Genomic DNA, 18,611 nt, shown 5'->3' on the forward strand with positions numbered 1-18,611 from the left:
AAAACCCCAGCTGAAGAAATCTCAGCTATGTGAGAGATTGGAGTGAAAGGCGGCGAACTGCAACTGATCGGATTCGTGTTCAGCTTGGGTTTTCTTTACAAGCATGAAGAGCCCAAGATCGCACAGTACTGATGTCTATACATTCATCCCCATAAAAGGTCTTCAGTCTCAGATGAATGTCAATTTGTAGCACATTTTCGGCGGTTAGAAACTCGATCACGGCACGCTACTTCAGACACTCCACCGACATTGCATGGTTACATGCTGCCATTTTCCTGGCAATAGTTCAGCACCCCCTGGCGATAGAAGTTTGAAACCTTCAATGGAGAAGCTGGAAAGTCTTATAAGTGCAATGTATGTTTGCTCAAAATTTAAAATGCGTTTACAAGGTAACAAAGAAGAGAAAAGCATAGGAAGCTTTACTTTTCAGCACGCCCTCGTATATATACTTTATTGCAGAGCCATTTCAGGATTGTAATGTTGTTCATTGACATTCTAAATTACAGTTTGCAGAATTTTAACACAAAATGTTAATAAAAAATGAAATTAGGCATACCATATTTAATGCAAAATATTGAATTTTTCACGAGTTTTGTATCTCTTAAACCAATTGAATCTCAAACTCAAAATCTTTACTGAAGTTACTTATCATGGAGTACTGTATTGTGTACAAATTTCAGATTTTTGAACAACTGCCCACCAGAGATATTTAACCCTGAACCTGGATTTTTTTTAACAAAAAGTACATGTTTATGACCCTGTAAAAAAGAAATATTAAAGTCTCAAGCTTCAAATAATTTTGGCACATACTATTAGTACACAGGTACTGGCACAAAAAAATTCAAGTGTCAAACAAACTGCCTTCCCCCTAAAAAAAATGTCCGAAAATGTCATTTTGAGCGATTAAAATACACAATTTTGACCTTAAAATTTATTATGAAGGAATAATGTTTAGAAAATTACACAGAAATATAATTGTAGCCTATAATGTACTTAACATCACAGTTTTTGTGTCATTGTCGTAGAACTTACCAGAGTTGAGATAAAAAAGTTGCCGCTGATGCTTACGAATGGAGAAAATGACGCGCGCCATGATAAAGAAATGCCCGCCATCTTCAAATCGGTGATAGTAAAAATAAAATAACAGTGGTTCTGAACTGTCAACATATGAGGCTCTCACAACACAAAAAATAAACTTTTTTAAAAATGGTCAAGCAACCATGTTGTATGACTTCATATGGATTGACCCTATAGTTAGAATTCATTATTTTCCTTTCGAATAGAAGATTGGGGTAAATAAATTCCCGGGCAATCACCTAGTAGCTATTATCATAAAATTTAGTAACCTAGGTTAGAAACAATGTTCAATATTTTAGTTTCCTGACTGGTAATATAGGCTACAGTGCGTTCGTTTTGACTCTGGGCCGAGATAGCTCGTGACATGGTGCAGATGCTGGCATTTTCGTCCCGTAAGGTCTCGCTTATTTGCGCACATAATCTTTAGCATGTAGACAATTATATTTACATCGCATAACGAGTACTAAACTGTGATATAAGAGCTGTTCAAAGTTGTTCACGAGCTATCTCGGCCCAGAGGCAAAGCAAACGCACTGCATAGCCCCTCCAGAAAAATGTACCACCCACAATGAAACCAATAGGCTACGCTACTGAGTGGGCATCTCCCCCCCAAAACAAAAATCTTTATTCGCAGAGTGATCATATGAGTGCACACAGAGAACTAAATGCATCATATCGATTGATGTACCAGAATGCATCGATTGATGCACTAAAGTGTGTTTTATGGCTTCTTCAAAGAATCAGATTCACATTTGATGCATTTGGGTGCATTTTTGTATATCGTGAAAGAAACACCAAAGTACATCATTTGATCCAAGTGATGATTCCTTTCAGTCAGGATGCACCCGAATGCGTCAGTAGATGTTCCTGCATCTTTTTGGATGATGCACTTAAACGTTTGGTCTGAGCTACAGAGTTTATGTAGCTCAGACGAAACGTTTAAGTGCATCATGGAAAAAGATGCATCCGGGTGCATGAAAATGCATCAAGGTTCATCAAAACCCATCAAACGATGCATTGAAGTGCATCTCGACTGAAAGGAATCCTCACTTGAATCAAATGATGCACTTCGGTGTTTCTTTCACGACATACAAAAATGCACCCAAATGTATCAAATGTGAATCTGATTCTTTGAAGAAGCCATAAAACACACTTTAGTGCATCAATCAATGCATTCTGGTGCATCAATCGATATGATGCATTTAGTTCTCTGAGGTCACCCGAATAGCAACCTCTCTTGCACCTAGTGCTCCTTAGACTAATGAGAGACTGTCGTCTGAACGCAGTATAATCCTTTATATGGCTTGTGTTGTGTCGTCCCTATTTGTGAGCGATTGGCCTTATCACCATTCATTCCCATCGTCGCGATTAACCAAACGCAGTGGCGTGTCCAGGAGGGGTTACATACACTTTTTACTAGACTGCCCTCAATTTGTCTATCCCTGCCTTTGAGGTTAATTTATTCAGGATACGGGCCAGAAGGGAGATTATGACCCCCCCCCCCTTTTGGTCACGCCACGTGCCAAAAGTGGCAGAAAAGCGACGTAAAATACACTAAATCAATCACTCTAAGCGCAACAGCACTATTTTAAATCAATTAGAGCCGCAGTCTGTCTGGTTGCCACCCGCGAGATCCGGGTTCGATTCCCAGGATGGATGGTCTAACTAAGGTCGGATTTTTCCGGCCTTGTCCTTGCAGAAAGCGGCTCTGGGGCTCACCCAGCCCCAAATTAACTGGTACCTGTGGGGGAGTTGATAGGCGGTCGGAACGTGGTGCTGATCACATCACTTCCAAAATGGTCAAGATCGAGAAATCTTACTATTTTCAATCATTATTTTTTTTCAGTGCGACATGAATGGGCGGGCTAAACACTTACTTGGAATTAAGCTATAAGCAGCCGTTGAATAACAGGAATTTCCCCCCTGCGAGATCGTGTTTCCTGATTGGCCCGAGCGATTTCCTCTGAATGAAAGAATGTGGAAGCCTCGTTGGTTAATTCCCGAGCATTCGGTCTTCTCGAATCCACTTATCCATCCCATTGTGTGCGTCCTACAAAATGTCTGAAACGGAGGAACGGGCGTCCCCCATTTTTCCCTCTTTTTCCCTTTTTGAGGAGGGCGGAGGGAAAAAAATTCTATGTCTGGATAATTAAGCTTCATTCTGCTTCCTCTCACCTAGGGGGGGCAAGAGGGGAGACGGCGGATGGAGGGGGGCGAATCTGTCAAAAGTGTCACGTAGTTCCAGGCTCGACACTTTTCTTTGAATGTCTTGGTCGGGAAAGAAGCATTTTTCAGAGATTGCCGGGCTCGGAGGGGGAAGGCTGCTAAAGGAGAAGAAATCAGTGCAAAATTTGGTTTGGTAAACTCGAGGAGGTTTCCCGTCCTCTTCCTCCAAATTATATTTTCCCAATTTGTACCGCAAACTATGGATTCCAGGCTTCAACGAGTCACAATAGGGATCGTCTCGAGGCCTGGATTGAATCAGCGCCCCTTTTTTTCCGCAAAGAAGAGACGCTGGGAATCTGATATTATTTCATTATTTAGAATTATTTATTAGGTATTATAGGGCCGAGAGAGCCGTAAATTACCGACGTAACGAGGGAAATAAATCAAATGAGCATCAGGGAGATCGAGTTAAGACGGAAAAGAGTCTGTGGCAAAACCTTTGCGGAAGGATTTTCTTCTCTCGTGGCCCAAAAGACGACCGCAGTCCTACAAATAGAATGAAGAGGCACTTGTTGCGGGGATCTCTTTCACTATTCTTATTAAATTTCCCGCTTCTTTGCACTAAAAAGCTGGCTGAACAAATGACGGTCTACCACAGTCAATTCCCTCTAGCATCCAACTTTCGTAAGACCGTTCACAAGGTTTTAACATATTTAACCTAATTAATGTAATTTTAATAATTCAATTTGAAATATATTTATGGTGTACGTAACTGCAATTCGTAATCATTTACAGAGCGATCCATTGAAGTGTAGACCGCTGCGTCAGTGTTTGCGCTATCGGCAAGCGAGGCGCTCATGACCGTATATCGACACTGTAAACTGTCCGTGAATCAAGCGCGCAAGTTTCCGTAACTACAGTAGTTTAAAGAGTGTTTTGTTTACTTACCAATTCATGAAAGAAGGTGCCTTCGTTGTTCACACATTTTTGACACTTGTTGATGAAGTTACCCATAACTCGCTGCAGTTCCCGTTGATGAATGTTGGCGGATGTTACTTTTCAATTCTTCCAGGGTGGGTGGATTTGACTTGTTTACAGTGTCGATTGAGTTAACACATATGAACCATAAATGGATACACGCTGCGCAGTAGAAAACATTTGCTGAGCCATAACACACTTTGCGGTTGAATACACTAGAAAAGACACAACACGTTACAAGCATCCTATCACTAATAAATAGACCACACGATACAAAACAAGGACCCTTATCACTTCACAGTCTCGTGACTAGGTTTCTAGGCCCCCCGCCAGCTTATGTCAGTGGGTGTCTTAATAAAGATGTATCAACAATGTGTGAGCATCGAAGGCGACTAGCTCCTCATTTCATAAATCTGGTAATTACAGAAACTGTTGTGCGTTTGCTTCATCGACACTCTACGATGCAGACATACGGCCGCGAGTGCCTCGCTTGCCGATAGCGCAATCGCCGACGCGGCGGTCTACACTTCAATGGATCGCTCTGTTTCAGTGCCGGATCTACAAGCCGCAAAACTCAGCAGTGCGGGGGGGGGGGGCGAGCACAAGTAAGGCTTTAGGGGGCCACAGCCAATGTCATAGGGTTCGTATATGCGTATGTAAAAACAAACTTAGTTCCTCAGGGGTACAGAGACGAATACAATATATACAGGTAAAAGAAAAGTTATATTCCCTGTGAACATAGCACCGTGCCAGTGAAGGAAATGTGGGGGTAGGCCCCCCTCATGTTTTTGATGTCAGCCATCTTGGAGGTCATGTGATCAGCACCACGCTGCGCCACCCCCCCTCGATACCATTTGAGTTGAGGTTGGGTGGGCCCTAGAGCCGCTTTATACGGGGACAAAGCTGGAACAATTCCGACCTTAGATCACCCACCACAGATTTCCCGGGTGGCAGTCAGACTAGAATCAAATCAGGCTAGAATTTCATGAGAAATGCAGGGGTGAAGGTTTCTTCAACCTATCTTTAATCAGGAAAAAAATATGACTGCTTTGATTGTAAGCATCATTTTCCAGGTGTGAGAAAACAGTGTACTGTATCAATATATAAGTGTCCCTATGCTGTAAAAAAGAATATTTTTAAGATACATTTGAAAACTATACATACATGTGTAGGAGGATACTTCCTCACTTCTCCACATAATCCCCATAGAGATTCAGGCATTTGTCCCACCGTTGCACCAATTAGTCCATACCCTTTGCAAGAAAATCAGGGCTCTGGCTATTGAGCACTATTGTCACATTCCGCTTCACTTCTTCATTTGTTTCGAAACGGTAACCTTGCAATTCAGACTTTAACACCGGAAAAAGATGGAAATCACTCGGCGCTAAATCGGGGCTGTATGGAGGGTGGGGCAGCAGTTCCAACCCCAATTCTTCAATTTTGTGTTGTGTTTGCACTGCTGAGTGGGGGCGAGCGTCATCGTCAAGAAGAATGACACCAGCTGACAGGAGACCTGGTCGCTTATGTCGAATTGAGTTTTTCAGTTTATCCAATGTTTGACAATAACGCTCAACATTAATTGTTGTTCCTCGTTCCAAAAAGTCCATAAGCAGAACGTCCTTAGCATCCACGCTTCTGAACTCCTTATGACGCGAGCCCGCGTTTTCCGAACAAGCTTTTACTTCTCGCCCTTGAGAGCATGCGCCTTCACGTCTGATAACGAATCGATTGTTGTTCCTTGTAGACGAAGGATGGTGCTTGTCAATCATGTGCTTCTTTTTAATGGCATTGCTTTATACAATATTTTATAGCACAGACAAACTTATATATTGAACGTCCCTAGTGTATATCACATAACCCCCTTTCCATTTAAAAATTTTGAGTTGGGTATTTTGCGGGGGGCCCAAGACTTGTAGATCCGGCACTGCTCTGTATATCTTCTTGTTTAAAGTTTAATTTGAAAGTTTTTCTTCTGTGCCAATGCTGCACTACACACTCTGTCCGGGAATCTGTGGAGCAAGGGAGCGAAAACAAGTCTCTGCGCAAGTAGTCACTAGAGAGGGCCCGACCAATGTACGCCTGAGAGAGGGAAGTGAGCGGATGGAGGGAAAACGCGGCTGTAGCAACCCGCACTGCTTCGCTCCGCTCACTCGCTTTCTCCCCTTCTATGGCGTTATGCGTGTCCTTGCTCCACACATTCCACAGAGTGTAGACTCTATCGGCTCCTGAATAATGTATGTTTTTAAACCGGTTGAAAACTTTAAGATAGGCAAAAAATTGAAGAAGGAAAATTACCACATTGTTTACTTGCAGTTTGTAGCTTGAAGCATTGCATTGATTGCCGTGTTGTAAAACTCGACGATGAACCAACACTGAAGTAAACAGACCAAAAACGATCTTCCAAAACCAAGATTAACTCCCATATCCTCTTGCCCTCTGATATTGTTTTTCATCTATCTGAGCATCTTTTACTTTAAAACCCTCATAATTATAATTAATATTAGTTCTCTTAGCAATGCAAAGTTTTTACAAATGTTATCTTAAAAATTAGAGCTCTGTTCTAAAATGGAATTACCCTGTACACTTAGTGAAAAACAGAAACTATGTGAAGGATGTAAGGTTGTGGTTGCTGAAGGGTTGTTGAAGGGTTGTTGAAGGTCCAGTATTTGTAAATAAATTCATGAATAAATACACACAGAACCCAAAACATGTCAATTGACACATATATATTTTGATTTCAATAACACGTTACCGTGCATAAACTGCAAATGATGCACCTTTTAGTGTGTCAAAATACACATAGGAATCTATTAAAGGGTATTTTTATGAGATGAAGTTCCGTGTGATGCACTAAAATGCATCAATTTGGAAGATCAGACAAGATCATTTCGAAGATGATAAACTTTCACTTTTAATGCATCAATTGACACAGCTAAATGTGTTATTTCGTTATCTTAGAAATGATCTTGTCTGTTCTTCCAAATTGATGCACTTTAGTGCATCACACGGAACTTCATCTCATAAAAAGACCCTTTAATACATTCCTATGTGTATTTTGACACAATAAAAGGTGCATCATTTGCAGTTTATGCACGTTAACGTGTTATTGAAATCAAAATATGTGTCAATTGACACGTTTTGGGTTCTGTGTGATGTCAACATTTGCAGGCATAGCGAGGAAGCCTATTGAAAAAGGGCTGTATTTGAGCTCTGTATGCTGGGCCTGAAAATATATAACTTGAACTTAATGGTTATCGTTCATAACATCGTAATTCGCCTACATTGGCCAGTTTTGCTTGGTCACGTACCAAAGAGAGAATATGTAATTACAGAAAAATTTCGGCTCCACTCATACTCAACATTCACTTTCAGGAAACCATCTTTCTTCTTCCTTTTTACGTCACCGTTCTTGCAACATTCTCTGCACTGACGTTGCACGAACGAGAGCTGTTTTCATCTTCCGGAGAAGAAGAGAATGGGCCATCCCATCATCTCCGGGACGCTAAAAGTCCCTGTTAATTGGCGCATTAAAAGTCCGCGGCTGTGGAAAGAGGGAGACGGGGGGGGGGGGGGAGGGGCAGGAAGTTGGCTCGGTCCCGACAACCGAAAAGAACGTTGAAAGATTAATAAAGCCTGAAGCGAAAGCGGCGTCTTTTCTCCTTTCAAAGTTGTTTTTCCTCTATTATTTATCTCCGCAAAATATCTCGCAAGGAGCCTCTGCAATCGCTTCTTCCGGTCCGCCTTTGTTTCTTGTGGGGGGGGGGGGAGACGTCGGCCCCTGCTCGGATGCGGAATTATTAATCCTCTCTCTGCGTCTAGGAGCGGCCATTAGCATTGAAATCCAATTGCATTTTTCATAGCTTGTCTCGCGTTTATCTTAAACAGCTGGGTTTCCAGCATTATGCCGCACTGTTAGAACTTACCGTTAAATTCACAGCATTCTACCGTTAAAATTTAACAGCCTGTGTGTTAATTTGCAAAAACGGGACAATCTTTTTTTTTCACTTTGAATACCTTATCAGCAGGGAACGGATTTTTATGTAAATGCATCCTATATATAAAGCTGAAATTAGTTATACGTATTTTGTATTATCTATGCGCATCATGGCATGTAGACTCCAAAAATACAGTATCTATTTTTCATATTTTTACATATATTAGGTTTTGGCTCATATTTTAGTTATTATTACTTTCTTGACTTAATTCCTTTAGTTCCTATTGGAACATAGGGCATCCACGAAGAGTCTCCATCTCACTCTGTTGCATGCGATCTTACGAAGTGTAGTTGCAACAAATGGAGGAGCAGAACATGATGTAATACAACGCATCAAGAAAGCAAATGGGCAGGGACGTCGTTAGGGAGGGGCACGGGGAGGCACTGGCCCCCCGAAACGTTCACGTGGCCCCGGCAAGCTGTTCTACATTTGCTGAAAATTTTACATTCATGACAAATATTGCGACATTTTGTGATTTTTCTTCATTTAGCCTCCACCAGGGTTGTCAAAGGTCCATCTACCCATAAGTTCCATGGGTTTTATTGGGTTCCGTTGCAGGACAGGAACCTTTTTTCTCGCACAATATAAATTCGGTCCAAGTAGTGCATTGTTCCATTAAAAAAGGTTCCTGGACCGTATTAAATTCAACCGGAAACAATCTTCCTGCACAGGGTTTAAATTCATACGGAAAAAAAGTCCCTGGACCGAATTGAGGCCTAGAACCCATTTACATTTGCTGATTTTCTCTCCCGGATGGGAAATGAATTTATTTACAATTCCTGGACCGTTAACTACCCTGGGATTGTTAAAGATCAAGGAACGCATACATTCTAATTTGTTCTATAGGGTTGGTTGGTTGATTTTGGGTTCTAAGTCCACTTTATGCACAGTAAGGCTAATCGGGGCTGGACCTACAGTTTAAAGTGGGATCCGATCCACTATGTGCCTCCAGCGGGTATCGAACCCGGGACCCCTTGATATCAAGGCAACGACGATACCACTGCGCCATCGGGGAGGCCCTGTTCTATAGGATTCCGTAATAGGAACGGAACCTTTTTTCTCGCACAATTTAAATTCGTACCAAGTTGCGAATTGTTTCATTTCAATACGGAACTTCGACCCTATTTAAACTGATCCGGAAAAAAATGTTCGTTAACCGTATTTAAATTCATCAGGAAGTAAGGGTCCTGGACCGAATTTAAATTCATCTGGAAAAAATATTCCTGGACCGAATTGAAAACTTTACAGATGAAAAGCTTCCTTACGGTCCAGAATCCATTTACGCTTGCTGATTTTCTCTCCTGAACATGAATTGAATTTATTTAAAATTCCTGGATCTTTAACAACCCTGGCCCAACAAATGCAGACGCTGTGGCTGCTGCTTAGGCGGGAAAGTTGACTACACATACAAATAGGATTAATCCGAAGTTACAAGGGTCGTTCAAGGTTGACCAAGACTTTTATTTATATACAGGAAATATACATACAACTGCATAGAAGCACCAAACTATGTCAGTTTTTCAAAGTATTCCACCTGAACATCCAGACACCGTTGCCGTCGTTGTGGAAGTTCATTGATGCCTTTGGCGTAGAAAGAAGTAGGTTGCTGTCGTAACCACTGCAGGACAGCGTTCTTGAGTTCCTCATCTGTCTGGAAGCGCGTCCCGCCCAAATGCTCTTTAAGAGCCCCAAAGAAGTGGAAATCACTGGGGGCTACATCTGGGCTGTAAGGACTGCGGGGTAAAACCTCCCAGTGCAACTTGGTCAGTGTTGTTTGAGTCAAATGGGCCGTCTGTGCCCTGGCATTATGATGGAGAAGAATTGCATGTTTCGACAACATTCCAGGTCTTTTCTTCCGAACGGCCCCACGTACAGCACCGTAAAGCAGTGTTGAGTAATACTGGGCATTAATTGTGGCACCCTTCTCCAAAAAAATCCACATGGATAACTTGCTCAACACCGATATTCACCGGAGTGACTGCAGTTGGGCGAACGTGTCTGTGCGGTTCATTTGCACCAACTCCCGCCCTTCACTGAACTGTTGACACCATTCGTACACTCTTGCCCGTGACAGTGTTTGTTCACCACACTGTGCTTGCAGTCTACGCCAAATTTCAGCAGGTTTCACTTTCTACTTCACGAGAAATTTCATTCTACACCGCCTTTCCACAGCAACAGATACACTACATGCCGCCATCTTTGTTTACATTACTGCGCATGCGCCAAATGCGTCCCAAGGGATCATGGTTTCTCGTAAGGAATCATGGTCTGTCCTGCCGAAGTAATGCAGCGCTACATTGATTAATTAATATTTTACGCACGAAAGTCTTGGCCAACCTTGAACGACCCTTGTATATAACGAATAATAGTAACTTACATAATAATATCATGAAATATGGAGAGCCAAATTACTTATCAAGCATTTTCTGTTATTTGTCTATCCTACTGGGAGCGAAAATCTTTTGCCCTTGGAGGTGAACTCTGTACTTGCAAATTCAAAACAGCATTTTCTAATTTTCATTTCAATTTGGGCTGACAACTCCGTGGTGGAGTGGTTAGCAGGTTACGCTACGAAGCAGAGTATCCGGGGTTCGAATCCCGGCCTGGGCATGTGTCTTCTTTGTAATGATCCTTTCATCAATTTAATCTTAACTCATTCTCATCTTCACGATTAGCCAAAAATTTTCAGAAAAGTGATGTAAAATGAACCAAGTCAATCAATCATTTCTATTTCGTTATTTTACGCCGCTTTTCTACCTCTTGGGTTAAATGCGACGATGAGATTGAATGATGAACCGAAGGAATAGCGAGGCGAGAGACATGATGCAACCTCACCTGTTAGAGGTCCGAACCTGGGACCTCTGGTTTCGTAGCGCGTTATGTTCATGCTTCGGGAGTGGAATCCTTTGAATGTATAACTATAAAAGTAGAGTGAAAGAATGCAACACTGTACTGTGCAAAAAAGCAATGTTTAGTTCCTCTAAAGAAAACTACAATTATTCAGTAACATTAATTTTGAAGGACAAAGCCTGCGAAGTGTTTTTCCATTCGGTGACGCGAGGTCATCACATCGAGTCCCACCTAGTTTTGAGAGTAAAATTCGCTTACATATTGATTTCAAGTAGCTTCCCAATTGTCCTCACGATGTTGGGCCATCACAGATATTTTGGAGTTCCTACCAGGGATCGAACCTTGAATCTGTCGTACCAAAGACGAGAGCACAATAGTTCTAGAGCGCGGGAATTTTGTTATTTCTATTGCCATCATATAATCAGTTTCTCACTCACAAAGATTACTTTTAAGAAATTAGATGCGTGCATAAAATTTCATATATATCGTCATCATTCTCCAATGTGTACAGTACGACGCCACAAAAGACTCGGGCATGTCCCATGGGATAGTGATTAACGGTGTCGCCTTGCACTAAAGGGCGCCGGATTCGATTCTGGTATAAACAATATAAGGGATGCCTATCTTGAACTCATTACACAAACATTTCATTTTCGCACCGTTGTCATACTTGTGCACCTGATTTCAACACCCTTTTATATGTAAACCCACGGAAGAGGGTTTTCTCTACTTCTCAATTTTCTTCAAGCAAATTTACAAATCTAAGGAGTAAGGACTAATGACATTGTTCTTGGTATCTCAAATCTGACATAAGAGAAAATACATGGATTTTTAAAGACTGTCTAGATGCCATTAAATTAATGCGTTCATTGTGCATTTAGATTCCCGAATAATGGCCGTGGATTTTGCGAGTCTATATTCGTAAATTTTAGGGGGCTTCTTCTCTTCCAACAAGATATATATATATATATATATATATATATATATATATATATATATATATATACATATATGCTTACAGGCCGAAACCAAGTGTTAGGTAATAATCAAAATCTAATTATTGATAACAACTCATTTGAAACAGTTTCCAAATTCAAATACTTAGGAGTAATATTAACAAATGTAAATTATATTAAAGAGGAAATAAAAAGTAGGCTTAATTCAGGAAATGCATGTTACTTCTCTCTTCATAAACTTTTGTCTTCTCGTTTACTATCTAAGAAACTAAAAGTTAAAATACAAAACAGTAATTTTGCCTGTAGTATTATATGGGTGTGAAACTTGGTCCCTTACATTGAAAGAGGAAAATAAATTGAGAGTATTTGAAAATAAGATCCTTAGGAAAATCTTTGGACCTAAAAGGGATGAGGAGACAGGTGAGTGGAGAAGGCTACATAATTTAGAACTACATAATTTGTATTCATGTCCAGATATTATTAGAATGATTAAATCAAGAAGACTTAGGTGGGCAGGCCATGTGGCACGAATGGGAGAGGAAAGAGGAGTTTACAGGATTGTTGTTGGGAAACCTGATGGTAAGAGACCTATAGGAAGGCCAAGACGAAGATGGAGGGACAACGTTGAGATGGACCTAAAGGAAATCGGTAGGGATGGAAAAGATTATATAGATCTTGCTCAGGATAGGGACAGATGGAAGGCCTGTGTTGCTGCAGCCATGAACCTTCGGGTTTAAGAAGGCTAGAGAGTTAGTTAGTATATATATATATATATATCACACATACTGTACATATATGTAGGCCTGGTAGAAGAAAAACCTTAAGTTTTGGGCCCCCCCAAACTGATCAACCTAGCTACGTCCCTGCGGGGCCTTTGTACAACTTTACCCAATATGGAAAAGTAGAATTATAACTACAGAAACAAAGTTAAAGATTTTTAGAAGTAATGTTAAATCAGTATTGCTGTATGGAGCAGAATCCTGGAAAGTCACAACTGAAATCAAAAATAGACTACAAGTTTTTATTAACAGATGTCTCAGGAGAATATTAAATGTACATTGGCCAGAAGTAATCACAAATCAAGAACTTTGGATACGAGCATCAGAAGACCAGATCAAAAACCAAATTAAAAGAAGAAAATGGAACTGGATAGGACACACACTAAGGAAAGCAGACAACACAATTGAAAAACAAGCACTTTACTGGAACCCTCAAGGTGCTAGAAAAAGGGGAAGACCCAAAATTTCATGGAGACGTACTGTTGAAGAAGAAGGAAAACAACAGGGGAAAAGTTGGAAAGAAATGAAGAAGATCGCATGCGACAGAGTTATTATTACATATTTCCATATTTCAGAACATATGTATACTCCATATTCGCACGATAACACATCTCCCCGTGTGACCGAAAGAGTTGGATGAATTTCTTACGAATAAGTGACAAATTAAATACATTCGCATTACTACTAGCGGTACTGAATGCAGTTTTAGTCAATATGAATGCATCTAAAGATACAACAGAAGGGAATTCAGGTTCGAACACTTACAACAAACTTTTGTTAATCATTGTTTAGGAAACAGAAAATTAAAACACATTTTATGTTGTCTTACAATTAATGTCAATATAAGCGTACTATATTTTGTGTACGGTAACTCGTGTAGTGTCTTGTATTATTCAAAAGGTGAATTTATACAATTTTAAGTCCATATTTAACCCCATATTTTGGTGCTATAGACTAACTAAATATGTATTACATATTTAGCACATTTTTATTACATATAAATCGGTTCCCTACTTATCATAAATAATAGATAAATAATTCCACTAGTTACGCGACACACATCCCCTCGAAATTCTCGTTGCCACACTTTCCCCAAGAACTCCTCGTCCACCAAAGCAAGGGTGTTTTTTATTCTCTCCTTTAGCTGTTGCACATTCTGCGGCATAGGTGGCGCATAGACTTAGTCCTCCACAAAGCCCCAAATGCAGAAGTCTAGCGGTGTACGGTCTGGGAACCTGTGAAAGTCGCCATTTTCTTTAACACTACACCAGCGCAGGCCCGTAGCCAGGAATTCTTAGTAAAGGGGGCGAAGTCAATCCTAGAGGGGGCAATTTTTTAATATTATTGTGTCGCATTGGCAGATATAGCAGTGTACAGAGGGGCACTTGCCCCCCCCCCCTCCAAAAGTGATAAATAACAGGAAAGGGATGATATCTTGAAACTCCAACGAACAAAAAAATTTCGAGCAACATCAAATAACAATATTTCGATAATGACTTTTCGGACTACCAAAGAATACAAAGATAATCTGGACTGTATATACTTGATATTTACAGTTCAATAATGTTAATAGACGATTAATATGTACCAACAGCTTTTGGCTTCTCTGCAGAACTGATTAAGGAAATCCTTTATAAATCGCGCTTCATAATGTTTCCCTCTAGTTTCCAGTATGCAAGATTTTTACGCACAAAGGAATCTAACGATTATCCAACAACACAATTGTCTTGTGTTATGCAAGAAAAATCGAATTAATTAAATAATAATGGTTACATATTACCTACACTTTGATGAATTTGGTAAAAATTTGTAATACATTTTTTGTAGGCATTAAAATATGTGTCCCTTACTAGAGTAATACAGGATATAATTGTAAAGATTAGTGAGAATTCTAGGTAGGAATGTGTTCTGAACTTTTTACAGGGTGTGGGGGGGGGGGGCAAAGTACCCTCTAGCTGCGGGCCTGCACCAGCGCCACAATTACAGTGTTTACAAAAGTATTGTGCATGAGAACAAAACTGGAAGATTTTCTCATTGTTATACAACAAAATTCATCATCCCAAGTATGGCTGAGATCAAGAATATGTGGAGCTCTATACTTCCACCGCACAGGGGTACCTTTGCCTTTTTTACTTTGATGTACAGCCACGGACACTTCCGGATTGTAACGATTCCATTGAAAGTTAACGGGAGTGTTACAACCCAGAAGTGTCCGTGGCTGTACAAAGAAGAGCAGGAAAGGAAGTGAAAGATAAATTAATGTTTAGGATAATTGTAGCAAATTGTAACTTTCTCCCCTCCTCAGGTATGGTTCCAGAACCGACGTGCCAAGTATCGAAAGCAGGAGAAGCAGCTGCAGAAGGCCCTGGCGCCCTCTGTCATCCCGACATGCAACGGGGCGATGATGAGGAACATCTACCCGACGGCCACCAGGGGCTACCAACCTTATCCCCACCCGAACAGCATCAATTCCATGAATAGATATCCTCAGGTAGGAACTTTCAGCATTTCTCTGTGTATTTCAACTTACCAAAACTTTGCACTTTACTGTTTTACTGGATTAGAAAGAAATATACATATCAACATCGAAAAACGTTTGTTACCACGTATTCTTGTGCATAGTAAATCGCCAAATACAGCGAATTGGGCATTTTTCACTGTTTTTAGCAAGGTGGTTAAAGGTCCGTAACAGGACCGGAACCTTCTTTTCTCACAACTTAAATTCGGTCCAAGTTATGTATTGTTTCATTTCAGTACGGAACTTTGATCGTATTCAAATTGATCTGGGAAAAAAGGTTCCTGGACCGAATTGAAATAACTTAAACAGAAGAAGGTTTTTTACGGTCCAGAAACCATTTACGCTTGCTGATTTTCTCTCCTGGACCGGAATTGAATTTATTTAAAATTCCTGGACCTTTAACAACCCACTGCGGTGGCTCAGTCGGTAACGCGTCTGACTACCATGATAAAGGTCCCGGGTTCGATCCCCGACCGGTTCAAATCCGGGAACTTTTCTAACGATGGAAGCGGCCCCGGCGCCCACCCAGCGTCGAATAACATGCATACCTGGGGGAAACCCTGGGGGGTAAAGGCGGTCAGGGGCGTGATGCTGATCACATCACTCCCACTCACGACCGGATCAAGAAAGTGTGGGGCGTTACCCCCACACCCCCTATACGCCTTCATGGCGTGGTGCTAAGCACAGGGGAGCACTTTACCTTTTTTTTAGTGCTTATTACGATTAGTCTATCTTTGCACAAAGTGGATTTAAACACTAAACTGGTAACTGTTTTTAGAAAACCCTAATTTTGGGGAAAGTAACGCTAAAAACAAGAGAAATGACAGATCTTGGCAGAAGATAAATTCATTTCCTTGTCCCTCTCTTTCTGAACCCATCACTGACGTTGTCGCTTTGAAATTAATTGGATTGGATTGATTTGGTGTTTTAAGTCCACTTTATGCACAGTAAGGCTTATCGGGACTGGACCTACAGTTTAAAGTGGGATCCGAACCACTATGTGCCTCCACCGGGTATCGAACCCGGGACCCCTTGATTACAAGGCTAGGACGCTACCACTGCGCCATCGGGGAGGTCCGCTTTGAAATTAAGTAATACAAGTTCGGTTAAAGGTATTTTTCTAATTTGGGTTCCACTCTTTGCTGTAGATCCTGTCTGCGAAGCCTATACACATATATTTTCTGTAGTTATTACAGTTCCTGTATGTTTCATGTTGTGCATTTGTTTATCACTCTCACGGACACCCAGATCAATATATAGTTTTTTCTGTAGGGAATTCCGTGCTACATATTTTCAGTTGGGTTCAGCTGCAAAAATCTCTTATCGTATCTCTCTTAACCTTATGTACTTCTGTTTCTTTTCTCTTTCTATCCCTCTACATCTTTCCTCTATTTCCCAATCTCTTCTATTCTACCTTCTCTTTTTCAAGTTCTTTCTAACTTATTTCTTTCTCTGTGTGTTCCATTCTTTCTCTGTCTTTCTTCTCTCTCTTTCTTTTCCTACATTAAGAACATCTCTACTGTTGTGTAAGGTGCTGCCACCTAGGCAATAAAAGCTGCACTATGCCAGTTCCTGGGGCAGTACGTCTTCCGGCCAACAGCTGTAAACAGGCTTATCTCTCGATCCTGGTATACCCCAAGTCCTGAACGTAGCAGCAGTTCGGCATCTTTGACATAACCCCAGAGGAAGCTGACCGGAACCGTATCTGGTTTCGAGCCACCTCCTGTTTTTCGGCAAAGCGCTGTTGTCACTTTTACCTGCAGAGTTTAGACATCCATTCATTCACTGTGACGTTTTACTCCCAAGGTCTTCATATTGCATAGAAAAATAGCAAAACACAATAACACAACCTAACAAAGATAGAGAACCGCAACCTCGTGTTCAAAAATCTCTATGAAACTGAATTAGCAACATCTCATTTAGTCCACGTGGACTTGATGAGAGCTGTCATTTCTTGGACGGACGCTATTGGTTAGAAAGGTTTCAGGGGACGATTTATTGCACTGCACGTGGACCTGATATATGGTTGTAAGGGGGAAAACTGATCTTTCGGAACTTTCTTTGAAGTAAAGTGAGGTTTCTTTGGGGACGAGCACTATAACACGACATGGTGGCAGCGGTGGGATTCGAACCCACGCCTCTGTAGAGACACGACATCTACTGCTTTCTCATCCTCTGTCTCTCTCTCTCTCTCTCTTTCTCTCTAACTTTATCTCTCTTCCCTTCTTTTCCTCTTTCTTGTTCCCTATGTATGTTTCCTCATATCTTTCTTCCACGTTTCACTTCTGTAATTTAGGGTGACCAGATATTTGTTGACCAAAAAGAGTATAGTCTGTAGGTTGAAAAACATAAAAAGAAAAGGAAAATAAGGGTGGCTATTTGTTATTGCTTCTATTATAGCCCATATAAAATAGACCTACACTCTACAAATTCAAGTTACTTATGGGTCTAATATAATTAGCTAATTACAAATACTTACTCACCAATGGGCACCATTATTCATACTTCTGGGATGATTTTGCTTTCTTGAGTATGTTCAAGTTGTCCTTTATTGCCAGTCCAAACTCTTCACAGGTCATGTCCACATTGAATTTCACTTCCATTACTTGTTCGAGTGTTGACACCTCTCGCCAATAGGTTTTCATAACACTGAAGAGTCTTTCACAATCAACGGTTGCAGAGTAAACAAGAATTTTTTATAAGAGGCACAATCATTTTTAAATTTGACTCAGCCTGTAGCCTACTGACCTCCACTTACATATCATTGTTTCTTTTCTTTCTGTGGATTTTAACGCATTTTTACGCGTAAAATAAGGAATGAAATTAAATAGCAAGGAAAAGAGTATATTTGGTGATTTTTGCAAATTGAAAATAGTATAGAGTATATGAACCTCTAAAAGAGTATAATACTCTTAAAAAGAGTATGTCTGGTCACCCTATGTAATTTATTCGTATTTCTCAAATTCCTCTCCGCGTTCCTCGCGTAGGACTGAGACAATTTCATGATGGGATAGTCCTCTACTAGCCTAACACTAATGACAGACATCTGTACCACAAATAATCATTTTTTTTGTTGTTTCTAACGAATTTACGCTCTAAAAATCTTAAGTGTATATTTTCGCCAATAGATGGTAGCACTCTCTTATCTAAATATTTGAATCACAAATAAATCATGAAGAAGCAGCCAACTGTCAGTGTTTCAAATATTTAATGCAGGAGAATAATTAATAAATGAAATAGGAAAATATTGCGTGTAGTTTACTTAATAGTAAAAATTTAGCGTTTTAATTTT

The 18,611-nt window shown here is 40.6% G+C and overlaps 1 protein-coding gene across 1 annotated transcript in view; it reads left to right on the forward strand.

Moving 5' to 3' along the window:
• LOC145980575 (homeobox protein unc-42-like) overlaps positions 1 to 18,611 on the forward strand; it is a 148,567-nt gene that overhangs the window by 99,938 nt on the left and 30,018 nt on the right. The window contains exon 4 of the mRNA XM_083113609.1: positions 15,107 to 15,292. Within this exon, the coding sequence (XP_082969735.1) occupies positions 15,107 to 15,292 (186 nt within the window). The remainder of the gene's footprint in view (positions 1 to 15,106; positions 15,293 to 18,611) is intronic.

Source organism: Lepisma saccharinum, chromosome 28, assembly GCF_977018435.1.
Source record: "Lepisma saccharinum chromosome 28, izLepSacc3.1, whole genome shotgun sequence".
Lineage (NCBI taxonomy): Eukaryota > Metazoa > Arthropoda > Insecta > Zygentoma > Lepismatidae > Lepisma > Lepisma saccharinum.